General features: G+C 41.3%; 2 protein-coding genes across 3 annotated transcripts in view; one reads left to right on the top strand and one right to left on the bottom strand.

Annotated features, from left to right (window-relative positions):
- Nucleotides 1–10,106, top strand: part of LOC102027385 (5-hydroxytryptamine receptor 5B) — a 27,398-nt gene extending 17,292 nt beyond the window's left edge. The window contains exon 2 of the mRNA XM_005397692.2: nucleotides 8,293–10,106. Coding sequence (XP_005397749.1) covers nucleotides 8,293–8,628 — 336 coding nt within the window. The 3' untranslated portion in view covers nucleotides 8,629–10,106. The remainder of the gene's footprint in view (nucleotides 1–8,292) is intronic.
- Nucleotides 10,107–12,299: 2,193 nt separating this feature from the next.
- Nucleotides 12,300–18,223, bottom strand: part of Ccdc93 (coiled-coil domain containing 93) — a 79,723-nt gene continuing 73,799 nt past the window's right edge. For both annotated transcript variants that reach the window (XM_005397689.2, XM_005397691.2), the window contains exon 24: nucleotides 12,300–17,246. In XM_005397689.2, coding sequence (XP_005397746.1) covers nucleotides 17,193–17,246 — 54 coding nt within the window. In that variant the 3' untranslated portion in view covers nucleotides 12,300–17,192. The remainder of the gene's footprint in view (nucleotides 17,247–18,223) is intronic.

The following is an 18,223-nucleotide window of genomic DNA, read 5'->3' as shown; positions in this document are numbered from 1 at the left end:
TGCAAATAGAATTGCTACCTCTGCTTTTTTTCTGGATTCCTGTGGCATGGAGAACTGTTTTCCATCCTTTGATTTTTAGTCTATGATTTCTTTTGGGGCTAAATGTGTTTCTTGAATGCAGCATATTGTTGGATCTTGCTTCTTGATCCATTCTGCTGGTCTGTTTCTTTTGATTGGTGAGTTGAGATCATTTATGTTGATGATTATAACTACCATGTATTGGCTTTGGCATCAGCAGACGTGGTCCTTGAAACACAGGATATGAAAGGGACTTTTCCCAGGACTCACAGGATTGAGAGATGCTTAAGCCTGTGGCATCAGCAGTCATACTTATGAGCCACAGGATAAGACTGGACCTCTCTCAGGCCTTGGCAGGTGAACATAGGTAAAGCTGGGGTTTGTGGCACTGGTAAATCTGGAAATGGTGTTTTAGAACACAAAAAGGATCTTCCCTAGTTCCTGTATGGTGACTGAAGTTGGTACTGCGTCTTGTAAACCTGCTAACCTCTTTAATATAGCCATGGGACCCAGATGATACCTTCTTCAGTTTCAACTACAAGTAGTACCAGGGCTTTTGGCACCAGCAGCTCTGGTATGAAGCCTGTGGGATATGAAGATTGTCCTGGTCATCAAAGGCATGGGCAAGTAACATTTGAGATTGTGGCACTGGTGTATACATTCCTGGAGGTATAGGATCTGGGAAAACCTTCACTAGATTCTATAAGTTCAGAATAGGTGCTGTGCCTTGAACTTGTGGCTATAACAGCCACTGGTTCAGACATAGTAAGATGATGAGGACGATATCTTCACCCCAATGAAGCATGCACTGGCTCAAGCCTTCTGGCAGGCTGAGCTTTCAGCAGTCATCCCAAGATGTTGTCTAATAGTAGCTGTTTTTGTTTCCTTGTTTTCTTGGGTTGTGGGTGGTCCAAACTTGGTGTCTTCTCTCTAATACAGGAATCACTTACAGAGCAGCCAGCTCTCAAAACTGGATTTAAAGTGGGTAAGTAGTGCAGAAATCTCCTGCAGTGAGGACAACTGGTCTGCTGCTATGATTAAGGTTGCTGGCATTTTCTCATTTATCTTTTGCTTGTAGCATTAGGACCCTTACACCCAATTGAGGGGCTGGGGTTGAAGGTGCTAATTGTTTTGTTTTTTTCTCTGTGTTGCCTTTCCAAGTCTCCCTGTTGTTTAGGGTTCCTGTCATGTCTTTGCTAATTTCCAGAATTATTATTTCTCACTCTTCTCAAAATAATTTTCTTTACTTCCCTAACTCTTCTCTGTGGCAGAGATGCGTAGAGGCAACTTCCATTCAACCATCTTAGTTTTCTCCCCAGATTGACTATTTCTTACTGTGTGACTTTTGGCAGCTTGTGTTTTTGATGGGATTGTTCCATTTCATCTAGGTTAGCAAATTTGTGAGCATGGGATTGTTCCATTTCTTCTAGGTTATCAAATTTGTGAGCAAATTTGTTCACAATATTCTTTTTGCCCTTTTAGAAATCCATGGGATCTGTAGTCATGTCCCTGCCTTCATTTCTGATTCTGATTCTGATTCTTGGTTTTAGTGGCTTATTAATCTTACTCACCTTTTCAAAGTGTCAGCTTTTTGTTTCATTGATTTTTCTGTATTGACTTCCTGTCTTTACTGATTTCCGGTTTTTATTTTTCTTTTTATATTGGATTTAATTTACTGTTCTTTCCATCTAGTTTCCTAAGGTGGAAACTTAATGCTTTTAGGTATTTTTTCCTATTTGAATATATATTTTATTCTATAATTTCCCCTTGATGCACTACTTTTGCTCCATCTTCTGAATTTTGATAAGTTTTGCTTTCATTTTTTTATTTCAAAATATTTTCTTGAGATTTCTTTGTATGGTGTTTATCATTTTTCTACCAGTTATCTGAGGATTTTCCAGCTATCCATTATTAATTTCTTATTTAATTCTATTATGGTCTGTCTTAGTGACTTTTCTCATTGCTGAGACAAAATATTCAACAACCACAAGTTAAGGGAGGAAAGTTTTATTTACCTCAGTTTATAGAGATTTCAATCCATAATTGGCTGGCTTCAGGGCAGGGTGGATCCACAGAAAACAGTTCCTGGTGGGCAGAAGATAGCAAGCAATAAAGGAGGAAGAAGACAAGCCTCTTTTTGTCCTTATATTGTATCCAGGCTACAGGGATTAGAATGGTGTCATACCAAACAGTGTACTGATTCAGTAATCACTCACCCTTAATCTTAGCACCTTTAATGCTAGCATTGGATCATGAATCAATTATGCACTGTAGATTTAGCCACCTCTGAAAAAGCCCCATGTATGACTGCATGAGGCTTTGGGGGGACATCTAGACACAAACCAAAACATGGTCTAAGACTAGACCTTGTATGATTTCTATGCTTTTAAATTTGTCAGTTTGTTTTAAGGCCCCTGTAGTCTATCTTGATGAATGTTGCATGTGAACTAGAGAATATGTAATCTCTAGTTATTGAAATATACAACAGATGTTAATTATATCCACTTGATTATTAGTACTGACAGAACCGCCCCTCAAGCCAGTACACTTCAATTTTTTAGTTGCTCTTGTAATAGTTCCTATTCCAGTTCCAGTTTTTCCTGTCTCTTATAAACTAAACATTTGCCTCTGGGCCTGGCCATCAACCATGCTGCCTCATTTTGATCCCTGCTGCTGTCAAATGTCATGGAAACACAAACAGGCATCCAGCCACACCTCATCCTGATAGACTGTTGATCCCCTTGGACAAGATCTCTCTGCCATCAATAATGCATTCCACTATTTTCGAGGCCCTAACAATAGGGCCTCGATTTGGCTGTTCCAAGACAACCTGTTTCTCTGTCTCTTCCAGCTCTACAATGCCTCTGATTATGAAACCCCACCTTGGGCAACACCCTCTTGCATCAAACAGTATTCCATGCCCCAAGAGACTTGGCTAAAAATTCAACCACATATCCAGAGGTTTCAAAACTGCAAAATGTTTATAGACTGTCAAACTGCTGAAATACACCTCTCCTGCCTGTAAAGACAGTTCAAGATCTCTGAGCCGGCAATGCCAGTGCAACTGCCCTCTGCATAGATTGCCTCAGTCTTCTGCCACCCACAGCCTGCTGGTACATATGCCTGGACCTACAGAATGCCTTCTTTTGCCTTCAGTTAGCTCCTGTCAACCAGCCCCTCTTCACAAAGAACCCAATTTTGGATGCAAAAGTTAATTGACCTAGACTCAACCTTCCAGAGGTTCAAAAACTTTTATCCTCCTTGCGGTTCACTACACTTCTGATTGCTGACACCCAAGCTGCCTGCTGGAAAGGCACAAAAGCTTTGCTACAATATCTTTTTTTTTTTTTTCCTGGTACCGGGAATTGAACTCATGACCTCGTGCTTGCCATGCAGGCACTCTGCTGCTAAGCTAAACCCCCAGCCCCTTACAATATCTTGCACAAACTGGTTACAAGAAAAACAAACTTCCCAACTTTCTTGGAGCTGCTTGCTTCTATTAGACTGGCAGTCCCTGGGAATGCCCAGTGGCCTACCTGTACAAATGCTTGGATCCAGTCACTAAGGGCTGCATCTTCCCTTTGCCTTCATACTCTAACAGCCACTGTCTTGCTGATCAAGAAAGCTGACGAAACTATTTTGGCCAAAACTGTCCTGCAGGGATGATCTGCACAGCAAACTGCTTCCTGCTGCTGTTTGGAAACCTGCCAGCAATGACACAGAGTAATCTGGTTCAGAAGCCTAAGCCCCCTCTGGGAATCCGGTCGACTGAAACATCAACCCCAACCACTGTATACTCTACAAGGTCAAGCTGCTGTAGTGGCGCCCATAACCCTGCAGCCAGCTAAGGCTTCCGCATCTGTGTCAATGGCTCCAACCTCCCATTCCCAACTTATACTAAAAAGACAATAAAAGTTTGTAGGATCCAGCTGTAAAAAATCATCCCTAGTATGGCCCACCCTTGATCACTGGCAGCAGTAACAGGCCTACATTTGTAGTAGCGGTAACTAAAAAGCTAGATTTAATAAAAACTAATTACAGCATACTACAAGGCTCTAGAGAAGTTTTTTAAAAAACCAGCTTGCAACCAGTTAAAAGATCAGCTATATCTGTACACATTCCTGTATACATATAACCCAGGTACATATAAACTACCTCTGCAAGTTTCAGAAATCCATCCTTAAATTTGCTGGAGAATTTACCTGGACAGCTCCTCTGAGGCTTCCTCTGAAGAGACAAAGCACTCAAAGCCCTGGATGCTGACCAGTCCAGACACAGCTAAAGCCTGAGGACATCATACACAGGATTGCTCCATACCTATTCTCCTTGATTTTTGTGTCTTTTAGGCCACTTACCCCAATCCTTGCTCCTTTTTTTTTTTTTTGCCTTAAACTCTAAGGATGGTTGCCGCAAGAGAATAATCAAACACTTACCCAAGATTTGACGAGTGTCCAAGACACACTGGACACTCCCCTAGATCAGATTAACTCTCTCATTACGTTGCCAGAGAAATGTTATAGAATTGACAGGTCCAAATTGTGTCTCTTCCTAAAAACAATTTAGGAAAAAACTCTGTAATAAGACAGTCTTGGAGAACTTGGCTAGGGCCCATCCTAGGATCACTGCTTCTAGGTGGGCCTTGTCTCAAAAGATCACTTGTAGGGCCAGGGATATAGCTTAGCAATACAGCGCCTGCCTGGCAAGCCCAAAATATCCTGAGTTCAATTACCGGTAGCAAAAAAAAAAAAAATCACATGTAATATGCCCAGCAAATATTTGTCAGGGAAACTAAAAGAGGAGGAAATGTAACAGAAAATGGCCTCCCCCAGCCAGTATACTTCAATTTCTTAGTTACTAAGGTAATAATTCTGTTCCAGTTCTGCTTGCTTCTGTTTCTTAGAAATGACTCGTCACTGTGATGCATAGCTGATCACTGTGATGCATAGCTGGTCACTATGATGCACACTGTATAAACCAATCCCCAACTGACAAGTCATTCTGCCTCTGCACTTCCTGCTTGTTTATCCCATATAAGCCCTAAACCACCAGAGATCAGTGCCTGATATTTTGGGAGTGACCCCAATCAGTGCCCATCAACGTAAATAAATCTGCCTCCAAATCCTGGGTGTCACTTCGGTGTTTCTGCTTGCCATTGTGATACAGTTGAGTTCAACCCTATCAATCCTGATTTTTTTTTTTTTTTTGGCCTGCTTGATCTAATCTTTCCTGATAAGGTGCTGAAGCTTCCAAACAGAATACTTCATCTATTTCTTGCAATTCTATCAGTTTTTGCTTCCTGCATTTTGATGACCTATTTGTAAGCACATACACATTGTTTGCTGTCTTTTTGAAATATTGACCCTGTTATCATTATGTAATGCTCTTTGCATATAGCTCTCTTAAAGTATGGTCTGAAATATAGGTAGTCTTACTTTACTATTAGTACAGTGTATCTTTCTCCATTCCTTTTACTTACGTACATCTTTATATTCAAAGTGGATTTCTATGGACATGTGGTTTGGTCTTATTTTTTTTTTTTTTAGTCTACTTTGACAGTAGTTCCTCCCCACCTAATTTTAACATTGGAGGTTAAATCTGGAGACTTCACACTAAGAGATAGCCCCAGACCTTTTTTTTTCAGACTGGCTCTCACTAAGGGGCTAAATTGCTCCAGGCTGGGCTTGAATTTGTGATCCTCCTGCCTTAGCCTCACATAGTGCTGGGATTACAGGTGTGTGAGACCATGCCTGGTTGACAAGTTTTTTGATGCACGGTGTTCACTGGTGTTCAGTGATCACAGACAGTTGTATTAATATCTGTACTTGTTACTGTTGCCCTTGTTCATTCCTTTTTAAAAAATCTTATTTTTTCTCTTTTTGTAGTTTGAGAATTTGATATGATTTATTTTGTCTCTTAGCATATCAATTACCTGTTTATTTTTTTAATTGCTCTTGAGTTTGCAATGTACATACACAACCATTCCAAGTCCAATGTCAACTATACTTCATGAGTATCCTAACTGAACTTTCTCATCTATATCATTGCTATTTGCTTCACTTATCTGTAAGCATGCATAAGGAATACATGCATAACTGAATATATTATTTCAGCTATTATTTTGAGAAAACTTACCTGTTAGCTCAAATATTAACACAAATAAAAATTTTTATTCCACCTTCATTTATTCATTCTTTTATGCTCTTCATGTAAAATCTTCTGACCTGTATCATTTTCCTTGTTCTGATGAACTTAAAAATAAAAACCTGCTTTGCAGGTATACTGGCCAAAATATTTCTGAAGTTTTGTCTGAGAAAGTCTTTCATTTTTAAAGGCTAATACTGCAACATATACAGTTCTAGGTTAGAGAAAACAACAGTAACACTTTAGTGCCTAGTGTTTCGTTTGTAGAAAGCCTATAACAGTGGAACATGATAAAATTTTTTTCACTTCAAATTCTTGTTCCTTGAATTTTGTGAGGTAACACACATGAACTTCATGAAAAGTTTAAAAAACTGCAATCTTCTTCATAAATGGGTTAAATGTTTCACTTGACTCTATGCTTGTAAGGTTTCAGAGAAGTCGGATGTATTTCTTATCTTTGCTCTCCTACAGGTAAGGTGTTCTGTCTCAAAACTTTTTTAAAAATTTTGCTTAATCATTGCTTTTCTGAAATTTAAATAGGCCTAGTTCTATGTTTTTGTTGCTGGTTTGGCATTTATCCTGCACGGTGTTGTTTGACCTGCCTTAAACTCTGGTTTGGTAGTTAACATTAATTAGGAGAAATTCTCAGCTTGAAACACTGCTTCTGTTAGGAACAGAACACTTGTGTTTCTGGTATCTTACTGTATGTGTATTATACTTGTAGCCAAATCCATTTTTGGATATCTTGAATTTTTTCTTTTTTTCCTCTTTTCAGTTTTCCTTTCTTTTTCAGTTTCACAAATCACCATTTGTGGGCTGGGGATATAGCTCAGTGTCACAGTGCCTGCCTGGCAAGTGCAAGGTCCTTAGTTCAATTCCCTGTACCAAAAACAAACACGATCGTCCAGCTGGGTATTGTGGTGTATGCCTATAATCCCAGCACACTGGAGGCTGAGGCAAGAGGATTGCCCTGAGTTTGAGGCTACCCTGGGCTACACAGTGAGTTCAGGAACAGCCTGGGCAACACAGCGAGACCCTGCTTCAAAAAAAAAATCACTACTGTCATAGCTTCAAATTGAAAGATTATTTCCTTAGCTATGTCCAGTCTAATTAGCCCATCAAAACCATTCTTTTTGCATTACTATTTTTAAACTGTAATACTTATTTTTAGAATTTCTTTTTCTGCCTGGATTATCTAAAAGTTCTTGCAATGTTGTCTATTTTTTCTATTAAACTCCTTAACATATTATAACTTTTAGAAATTCCTGGTCTAAGATTCCAACATCATGGCCATATATGACTAATTCCGATGCTTGTTAGCTCTTTGCAAACTACATTTTAAGGCCTGATAGTATGCCTTGTAATTTTTTTTGTGGGGGTGAGCATAATGTACTGGGTAAAAGGAAGTGTGAGAAGTAGGGGGACAGAAATTACATAGTCCTGATTAGTTCTTAATCTTTGTGGGGTCTGTGCTGTTGACCTGTTAACTACACTAATGTTTCTCAGTCTTACCCTTCTGTCAGGTGGGACAAAGGTTAGTGTGTTCAGTATTTCCCTTATCCCTAATAATTAGGCTAACATTTTAGTGCCTAGTGTTTCATTTTTAGAATGCCTATAAATAACAATGGAACATGATAAAAATTGTACTTATGAGGATATTCCTTACTAAGGACAGAAGGACCTGATGTGTTTAAATGTAGTTTCTTCTCTTTCCACTTAGAGAAAGCATTAAGGTCATTTTTTTTTTTCCTTCAATATTTACTATGAGAACCTGGTGAAACTCCTTGAAGTAGTAAGATTACACAAATAATAAACTTGCTAAAATACGCACTGTGACTCTCCTTTCCCCTGCATGACTGGGTCCTCTTGGAGTTTTTAACTCACAGATTTGTCCACACTAAGCCTCTCAACAGTCTGTGAATCAGGGTTTAATTTTCTTACTGCAGCACTGGCTTCTATGGATGTTTCTGCTTGTTTCTTTTCTGGTAAGCTATGATTCTTGGCATTCACTTGTATTTCCTATTTTGGGAGCAGTATTTAGCACTGTGATACTTTTCTGAGACAGCCAACGTGTTTTGGTTTTTTGCTTGTTCAGATGTTTTGTTTTTAATGCCACATTTTCTTTATTCTAAGGTGAAGGAGGCACCTCAAGAGGCAGAGATGGTATTCAAAGCACGCTGCCCAGCAACTGTGACCTTCCAGGCAAGTGGAGACTCCTGGCGGGAGCAGAAGGAGAAAAGGGCAGCCATGATGGTGGGGCTTCTGATTGGAGTATTTGTGCTGTGCTGGATCCCCTTCTTCGTGACTGAGCTCATTAGCCCCCTCTGTGCCTGCAGCCTACCCCCCATCTGGAAAAGCGTATTCCTGTGGCTTGGCTACTCCAATTCTTTCTTTAACCCCCTGATTTACACAGCTTTTAACAAGAACTACAACAATGCCTTCAAAAGCCTCTTTACCAGGCAGAGATGAAAGGGGCTGGAGATATGAGCAGAGTTGTGGGGAGGAAATGAACTTGTATCTACCAACTTCAGTGATCTGGGAGTCTTCCCTTATAGTTAAGTACTACTGATGTTTTGAAAGTCATGCTGTTAGGCCTGGACTATGGAAGCAGCTGTGCCATACACCTGCTGTCTCATGAAGGACAGCAAAGGTATGGGAAACATGTAACTATGCCCTCTTCCCATATACATAGCAGGCATTGCCAATGGACCACTGTACATCTCCCCACTAAGAAACTCCACCTCAGAATTTTTTCAGGACAACACTTGATAGTTACTGCTAATGGTTAGCATTGATACAAGGGTCAAAGCTGACTTTCTTTCCTTTGTGAAGATCTCCCAGGCCACTCAAAAGACACTTTCCTTTGTGAAAGACCTCCCTTTCCCATTCATTGGTCTCAACTTACTTTCCCCAGCAGCTACACATCCCCTAAATCCTTTTGAGTAATACAGAGTAATATCTCCATTCACAAATGTTTGCTTGCAAACAATATGGTTCACAAACAAAAGCGTTCAGCAAAATTTTGCTTTCACTAGCAAACGCCACACCATGTCACAAACATGACCATAGCCATCTTCCCCGCACAAACACAACCATCTTAGCCTGGGAAACCATCTTCCCCAAAGTTGTATAACAAACAAACCAAGGTACCACGGTATATCTCAGTTTGCAGGAAGATAAGGTTTATGTTTTGTTAACAAACCTGTCTATCTCACACCTACTGAATCAGACTCAAATAAGTAGTCTGGTGATCTATGTGTTACATTTTATAATTTTTTAATCAGTGAGAGAAGCTGCTGAATACTTAGGCTGTTCTTTATTCAGAATAAGCTGGCTTTCCTGGAGGATGACTTGGGCAGCAGCACTTTTAAAAGGTTACCACTTGATTCCAACATGTAGCTAGAGTTGAGAAACTCTGGTTAGGTCTTCGCTATTTTTTCACCACTTGGGAGACCAGACTGAGAACTTTTCCCATTTCTTCACCGTACTGACTTGTACGTGTAATAAAAACACTTTTGAGGTATCCTTGTGAAGGTTCTGAGTCACTGTTATGACATACACACCCAAATGGGGAAAATGATGCCTGTTGTTGGACTCAAAAGTACTATAAGCAAAACCTACAGGTTGTGTTAATAATCTGGGCTGAAAGACAGAAAGTAATCTTCAGCTGTGTTCTCAATAATTGTATCCAACAAAATCTCAGTGGCATGTAGCAGTAAGCATTTGTTTCTTGCTGATATGTCTACAGTCTGTGTGAGATTTCACTGACCTGAGCTGGACTCTTCTGGGCTTGGTTTCAAGCTGCAGGTTAGGTTTAAGCCTGCTTCATGTGTCCATCACACTCCTTGGGCTTATAGGGAATGTTTTACTCAAGAGAGAAGCGTAAGCCACACAGTGTAAGCCAAACAGTTTCAAAACTTAAGGCAAAGCTAGGTGTGGTGGAACATGTCTGTAATCCCAGCTACTTGCGAAGCTGAGCAGAAGACTGAAAGTTCAAGGCCAGCCTGGGAAACTTAGTGAGGTTCCTTGGACCTCCCAGAAAAAGGGCTGGAGGTGGGGGGGCTCAATTAACCAACAAGTTAAGCAAAAACCTAGTGAAGGGATAGGGAAAAAACCCTCTGCTGCCATGACTAAGGTATTTGGTATGATGAGTGGCAAACAATAATTCAGTGTTCAACATTTTAAAATAGAACAGGGAAAAAAATAAACTGTAATACAGAAAGGTAAGTCTTGTCAATATTTTTATCTGGCTTAAAACTGTTTTTTGTTTTGTTTTTTTTAAGACAGGGTCTCACTATGCACTTTAGACTGGCTTTGAGCTCACTTTGTAGCCCCCGTTGGTCTCCAACTTGCAATGATCCTCTTGCCTCTGCCTCCCAAGTGCTGGGATTACAGGTGTGCACCACCACACCTGTCCTACAGTGTTCCTAAATGGGCTCCATGTAGTCTAGACAACACAGCCTCCAGAGGAAACTCACTAAAATGAAGCCAAATCACACTGGTTTTTCTTTTCAAACCTTCCATAGCCTTCCCACCGTTCTGTTTACAGTTCCCAAAAACGACATGGGTATAACGCAGGACCATTACACTTGGTATTCCCTCTGCCTGGTATTTTCTTTACTAGGTTTCTATGGCACTTAATCCCTTGACTAGTCAGTGACTAAGGCCCTCTCTAGCTGCTCAATATAAAATTTCAACTACAGTGGCACCTCAGTTCAAAAATTTAATTCTTTCCACAATTCTGGTCACAAACTCAATTGGATGAGAACCAAATCAATTCAATGGTCAGGTTCAGTGTTGACCTTTGTTATGGTTTGTGTCTAGATGTCCCCCCAAAGCCTCATGCAGTCATGGGGCAGGTTTCTAGAGTTTGTGAATGATTCATGGTCCACTGCTGGGATTCTGGGTGTGAGTGCTATACCCACCATGGGGTGGGTAGCCTGCATAAAATGTAAGGGAGGGAAAGAGGCTTCTCTCTGCTGCTGCTCCCTTTTCGTTCTTGCTGTTTTTGCTATCTTCCACCACCATGAACTGTTGCCCTCTGCCACGTGCCATTCTGCTTTGGAGCCAGCCAAGTATAGACTGAAACCTCCACAAATTGTGACCTAAATAAACCTTCCCTTCCTTAATTTTGGGCATCAGATGTTTTATCTCAGTAAAAGAAAGAAAAGTAACCAAGACAACCTTATAGGGAAATCTGACTTGACTGATGAAGGGGAAACTCAAGTATTTCTTGTTTGAATGTGCCAGTTAACAGAATTTTCTCATGGATCAAGAACACAAGGCAAGTGGTCCTCTGGTTGGTTCGGAAGCTCATCATGCCTTCATAGAAACAGGCTCTTTCCATCTTTTTGCTCTTCTAAGCTGTGTCAGAATGTCTCTTCTCATGGTCTCAGGATAAAGCTGCTCATACTTTGTCTTTTTTTTCCATTAACTTGAACAAACAGGAAGGGCAGGCAGCAGCTCTCCTGATGCACAATGTGCTGATCGCCAGCAAGAAGACTCCTTCCTCTACAGCTTAGCAGTTTTCCCCCTACTGGCCATAACTGGGTTAGATGCCCATCTGTAAATCAACTCTTGGCAAGCAGAAATGGGCATTTCTATCACCACCTGACAGAACAGTTTCAAACACCTGTTGTGATTCCTCATCTGGGACTATGCAAAACTGGAGTTCTGCAGGTCAGGAAAGAGGAATAGGAAGGACCATCATAGACAATTTCCACAGCAGATTGGCCTGGCTTTTGGAGGATGTTAATAGCTCTCCTTGGACTCACAGGTATCATCTCCAGTGTTTGTACACCAATAAGGAATAATGGTTATCCTGTTGACTTTTTTCATGAGATGCAGGCAACCCTGCAGCAGCTGTAGTCTGTTCCTATGTCACAGCCACTTCATAGTCCATTCCTCTGTTCCCATTTCTTTCCCTGCCACCCAAACACACATAGTGGATAGAGCTAGCCACTTGGTATTTGACTTGCTCAAGCGTCTTGCCCCAGGAGAGGACAGCCACTTTCGTACTGGTCCACTGCTGCCAAAATGAAAACAAATGAATTTAACTGCTTTAACTCAAGAGCTTTATCTTCCTTAACAAAGCACATTTATGGAGCCAGGATCATCCTCCTTTGTTTTTGAAAACTAAATCAAAATTTACAAACCATTTATTTTCAAATAGACAATATATGTACATGGTACAAAATTCAAAAGGTATAAAAGGTATACAATGAAAAGGTATTTCTACTCTTTGCAGAGGGAACCAAAGTAGCCAGGCTGCTGTGTAACCTCCCAGACATATAAGTATATACCAGCAGACATCTGCCATAAATGTGTGCATGGGTACATACACATACATACACACACACTTTCCTCCATTCCAAACACTACTATACCACGTGCCACACCCTCCCCAGTCATGCATAGTAGTTCACACAGATTAGCTCTGTTCTTCTAATAAACAAAATACCCCCATTAGGGGAACTAGCCATAATTTATTTCACTATTGCTCTATATTTGTGGTAGTTTCCAAGTTTTTGCTATTACAATGCTTTAATAAAAATCCTTGTAAATAGGAAAAATTCTTAGATGTAGCACTGCTGGTTCAAAAAATTGTGTGTATGCACTTGTGAAATATGTTGTCCAAGGAGCTGTATAATTTGTACTTCTGCCAAGGCCGTGTTCAAGTGCTGCTTCCCACAGCATTTCACTTCTTGGTTTCATGAGGCTGAGACATTTTCTGCCGGGCAAACTACCTTTAGAGTCATGGAATATTTGGAACCAAAACATACCATAATCTTACCTGACATTAGTGTACACCATTCCTCTTTTTTCCCTCATACCTTAGGAGAAAAAAACACCTACTAAAGGTAATTCCTTTGAAAGGTTTCAAACTTCTGACCTTTTTTCATCCTAACCTTCAAGGTTAAAGAATAACAAATATAGTGAGACAGTTCCCTGGCTGATGAACAGAACAGTCAACCTATTTCAAACTAAGCATAAAATTATAGGAAAGGTTAAATCTAATTTTTGCTAATACAAGGATGCAAAGCTACAATTTATGCAAGCAACATTTCCTGATCATCCACCCGAGCCAGATGCTGGGCAGAGCATGGCAAAACAGGCAAGGTCCTTGTTTTGTGTTTCTGTCTTTACATTCCAGAAGACAAGCCAGGCAACAGACCTGGCAAAGGACTAACAGACATTTAAGCAGTGGTATGTGCTATAAAGACAGACAGCAGGGGGGCTGGGGATTTAGCTCAGTGGCAAAAGCGCCTGCCTGGCAAGCGCAAGGTCATGAGTTCGGTTCCCGGTACCAGAGAAAAACCAAAAAACCCAAAAAAATAAAAAAAAAAGACAGCAGGAGATGGGCAGAGCAAAATCATGGAGGAAGGCCAACAATAAATGGGTCTGTATGTGTATTAGGGAGTCAGGGAAGGCCAGTGCCCAAGATCTTGGAGGAGAAAGCTGTAGGCAGAAGGAACAGTAGGCCAACAGCCTGAAGACCTGAGCTTGGCCCCCTGGCTGATGCAGGGGAATCTGAAAATTCCCCATGTTTTCAAATATGCTGTGGATCAGCTATTAAATCCTTATTAATAACCTTACACAATATATTTACTGTGAAGAGAGGCAAGATATTCTTTTATGTAGTACTTCAGCCTATTGCCATGTGCTATGAAAAGGTCTGCTCTAAAGTGAGTGTAGAAGAACAAGAGAGGGCATGGGGGATTCTGCAGGCGGATAAAACAAGGCATTTCCCCTGGCAATGCCCCACCACAGGAATAGATGGCACCCACCCTATTGGGATGTTCACTGTACATTCTGTATTATGTTCTTTTACCTTGTGGTCAACACTGGCCATGAATAAGTAATAAAGAACTTCCTTAATGTGTTCTACCTCAAGGCATGTTTCAGTCCAACAATATGTACTTCACAAGAACTGCTGAACTCAGCCAAAGTAATCAATAAAAGTTATTGCTAGAATGCCTATTTCCCTCTTAAAACGATCATTAGTCACTAGAAAGACAGGTAAGACAAGACCATGCTGAGCAGCAGCAATCTAGGTGGCATAGGTTGTTCCAAGTGCTCTTTCAGCCAGGTTGGCTTTAGTCAACACAGATGTGTTCAGGACCTGCCAACGTGACAACACCGAAGTCACAGAGCAGCACCTTGTCAGACAGTAAAGTGCTGTCTGATGGCCTTCCCCATCCCCTACTCAGTGTGTCAGGAGGTTGCAGGGGCTGTGGGACTATTTATGAGGGACTATTTCTTCAGCCTAGGGAGGGAAAGACCTCCAACCTGTAGTTGGTTCTCCTGTCTCCTAATTTGGGCCTACAGGGCCTGGCTAATCTCAAAATATGGGCTATGAACCATAACCTAGTTAAAACTATGCATATGTCAGATTCCAACAAAAGCTTATGTCTGACAAACTTGGAATTTACTCTGTTATAAGAAAGGATACTCCTCACTCTTGTGGGACTCTGTGACTGTTTTCTAACATAAGGTACATGTACCTCCCTCTAATGCTGCTGGCTATCCTGGTATCTACAGGGACTGGACAGAGGCCAAGGACAAATGTCCCAGGTATCTCCACAGACATGTTGCTTTTTGGATTACATCAAAGAAGCCTTGTGTACTCTATGAGATGCACGTGAGAAGGAGATATGCAGGGCACCAGGCAACCAGCCTCACTAGCGGCTCAGTGTTCTGATAACTGCTTTCTCCTGAAGCACACATTCATAAACAATAACTTAAGGATGTTTTCTCTGTTATACTCCTGGAAAAGCCTGTGAGTTCAGCAAAATACAATGATGTGACATCTCTGGGCTCAGAGAGAGATACAGCCCTAGGAGGACCCCTGCCCCTACCATCATGAGTGGCTACTGAAATGACCAAGGTCCTCAGTGCACTGTTTTAGCCTTTCTGGCCTGAATGCACTGTCTGCCTAATCACTCACACCAGTGTCCGTGCTGCAGGCTGTCGGCAGCAACCATGGAATTCTCAAGAATGGCGGCTGCAGTCTAATTCAAAGTATGCTCAAGCAATGAAGACTAATTTATCATCTGTATTAGGTCTTGTAAACCAAAAAAAGGGCCAAAGCATCTGTCAATACTTCTCTATACCAAAATAAAGGGTTCTACTTTTAAAAGCATTATTAGTTGCTTTGATCAGTCATGCCATACTTTCCCCCATTATAGACAGGTAGATTCTAGTAACTCCAGAGTATCACCTGTTCCTGTTTGCCTAAGACCTGTGGACAAACACTCAAGTGATCTCTCAATTGCCCACCAAGTCTAGTTAGCCAGGCATGAGGGATCTGTAGGCTTCTTTACATGGTTAACACAGATGTTTCTCTGAAATTGCAATAATTGTAAACACAGTCAAATTGCTGCTGTCTCTTACCTCCAAAATGCCACTTTAAAAAAAAAAAAAATTTCACTTTCATTGAGCCTTTTCAGAATTTCCACATGAACACGGCTCAGGCAGCAGAGATGGATATGCACAAGGCCAGGCAATGCTCAGCACAGGGAGGTGCCATCTCAGATGCTGCTGCTCTCATAGCATCTTGCTGGCTTTGGCACAGAAAACAATGGTGGTGTTAAGGCAGAGTGGGATGTTCGTAAGTCTGAACCTTTTAGCCCTTCTTAATCACATACATTAGGGAACTAAAAATAGTGTTTCTGTGACTGTGCTGAATGTCCCACCTGCCTAATGTGTTCAAACTTATGTGTTATAGTCCAATCCTGCTGACTGGGGAGTGTATGTGTGCCAGGTTTACATAAAATGCAGTAAAACCTCACAGTGGGGTACGGGGACCAAGACTGAACTGCCGATTCCTAAGAGCCAGGGCAGGACCTCTGTGTTTTCCTTGGACTACTCATTCACAAGGACAAAACTCCTCAGCTACACTTTGAGGCCTTCCCAGTTCGTCTTTCCAGCTTCCTACACACTCCAGATCATCCCCTCCTCTCCCAATATGAATGTTCTCTACTGTCCTACAACTCTTGAGTTTCAATCAGTGTATCTTTATCAAAACCTATTTCCTGTCTCTGCAGAACATCCTATCGCCTCTTCAGATCTAACCCAAATATTAGCTGCTCTTCCATGAAGACTTCTGTACTTCTACACCACAGTACCTGGCACTGTCTTTCAATGTGCCCGCCCTGACAGCAGTATGGTGCATGTCTTTCTCCCTGATCAGACCATGAGCTTCTCTGCAGTGTAGAACACTGAATCCCTTCAAGAAAGGGATTAGAAAGCCCATCCACATGTTGCCTGTAACTCAAATGACAAGTAGGACACAGAAAGGTTTAATTGTTTTTAAAACATCCTCAGTATGAGGCCTATTTTCAACTTTTTTTGGTGAAATGAACCTAAGGAGTATATAAGGATTAAACCAATGAAACTGAGCTTTGATGTGAGTTACTATGTATGTCATTCAAGCCTGCTAGCTGGTACCTCCAGAAGCCAGGAACAAAAGGCACCAGGGCAGGTAAAGTATCACTCACATTGGCATACCATTCACCCAGAGCCTTCTGTTTACTGAAACAAAACAAAGCAAACCTCGGATGGCCAAGCTCTATTGTCCAGTGGGCTATATCTGCTCCCTAGGCCACTTGCTGAATGAGTAAAAGTGTGATTTACGTTCTGATGAATCCCCCTCTGTGTTATTTCTCAGCGGTTGCTCCATTAATATTTGCTAGACAAAAGAATTCTTTATTCAGAGTCTGTACAAATACAGGTACCTTCAAAAGTGCAATGTTACTGGAGAGAGAAAAGTTGAGTGGACATAGAGAAAAAGTACTCCCCTCTTTTCCTCACAGTATAGTAGGGTGTTATCCAAGCCAGTGTTTACATTTTCTGATTCCATCAACAGCTAGCAGAGATGAAATGGTAGCAAATGGAAGACAGAAAACATCCAAGGAGTTGAAATTAATGCACCTGCACCCCTCTACTGTTGCTTTCAGAACCATTCCATGTCTTGTAGTTGATACACAATATTTAAAAAAAATTCAGTGACATACAAAAATGGCTGGGAATGATCAGGAAGCCTTTGCTTTCACCTTGGACAGCAGTAGCTCATTCTTGCGGCCCTCCTAAGGGGAAAAACAGAGAGGGTGTTGAAAAGAGGTGGTAATGACATTAGCACCCATGCAGGGCCCAGATGGTCTGTTTTTCCCCCAAGTCCCATACGAGACGCCTTGTGACCAACTAACCCATATTCCTAGCATGGTAAAATGAACCGAACCACACACCAGCATGATGAAACTTCCCAATAACCTATTGACCTACATACAAAGCCAAAGCAGGTATAATGAAGCTCACTTTCTAGGCTGTAAGACTAAAGACAGGATGAGAAGATTAGGCGCTGTCATTCCAAAAGACTCTGAAGTTTCTAAAATCTTCAGTGGGTCAGAAGCAGAAAAGCAGACACCTATCCACCAGTCCTTGTGAGAAATTAGAAGGAATCTTGGAGACATGACCCTAAGGGAGTAAGATAGGTGGTCCTAGTGTACATGTAGGGGGGAAAAAAGCCCCTCCATACATACATACTCTAACAACAGTAAAAGCTAGGACTACCCTCAGCTTTAACAAAGAATTTCACAGGAAACAGAATGAGAGGTATTTCTCAGGGACACCCCACATCTCATGAGATGCACGAAATCTGTAACTGCACATGTACAGGGATATCACTGAAGGAAGATGCTGGCCTCATCCTTTCCTGTGAAATCCAGCATCCTGTGGAACAAGTCATCTGTCTTAGTTACTTTTCTCATTTATGAGACAAAATACCCGACACACAAAGTTAAAGGAGGAAAGGTTTATTTTGGCTCAGTTTGTAGATGTTTCAGTCCATAGCTGGGTGGCTCCAAGGCAGGGTGGCATGGCAGACAGGCATTGCAGAGGAGAAGGAGTTCATGGTGGGCACAAGGTAGCAAAGCAACAAAGTAGTGGAGAAGCAAGTGCATGAGACCTTAGCTTCTTTCTTCCTCTTCTATACTCGATCTAGGCTATTGAGTTTAGACCTGGTGCCAAATCAATTAGTGGACTCTTTTTCTAATCATTTTTTTTT

Source organism: Chinchilla lanigera, unplaced genomic scaffold (assembly GCF_000276665.1).
Source record: "Chinchilla lanigera isolate Chin_1 unplaced genomic scaffold, ChiLan1.0 scaffold00058, whole genome shotgun sequence".
Lineage (NCBI taxonomy): Eukaryota > Metazoa > Chordata > Mammalia > Rodentia > Chinchillidae > Chinchilla > Chinchilla lanigera.
This window is presented reverse-complemented; position numbering and strand designations above follow the sequence as displayed.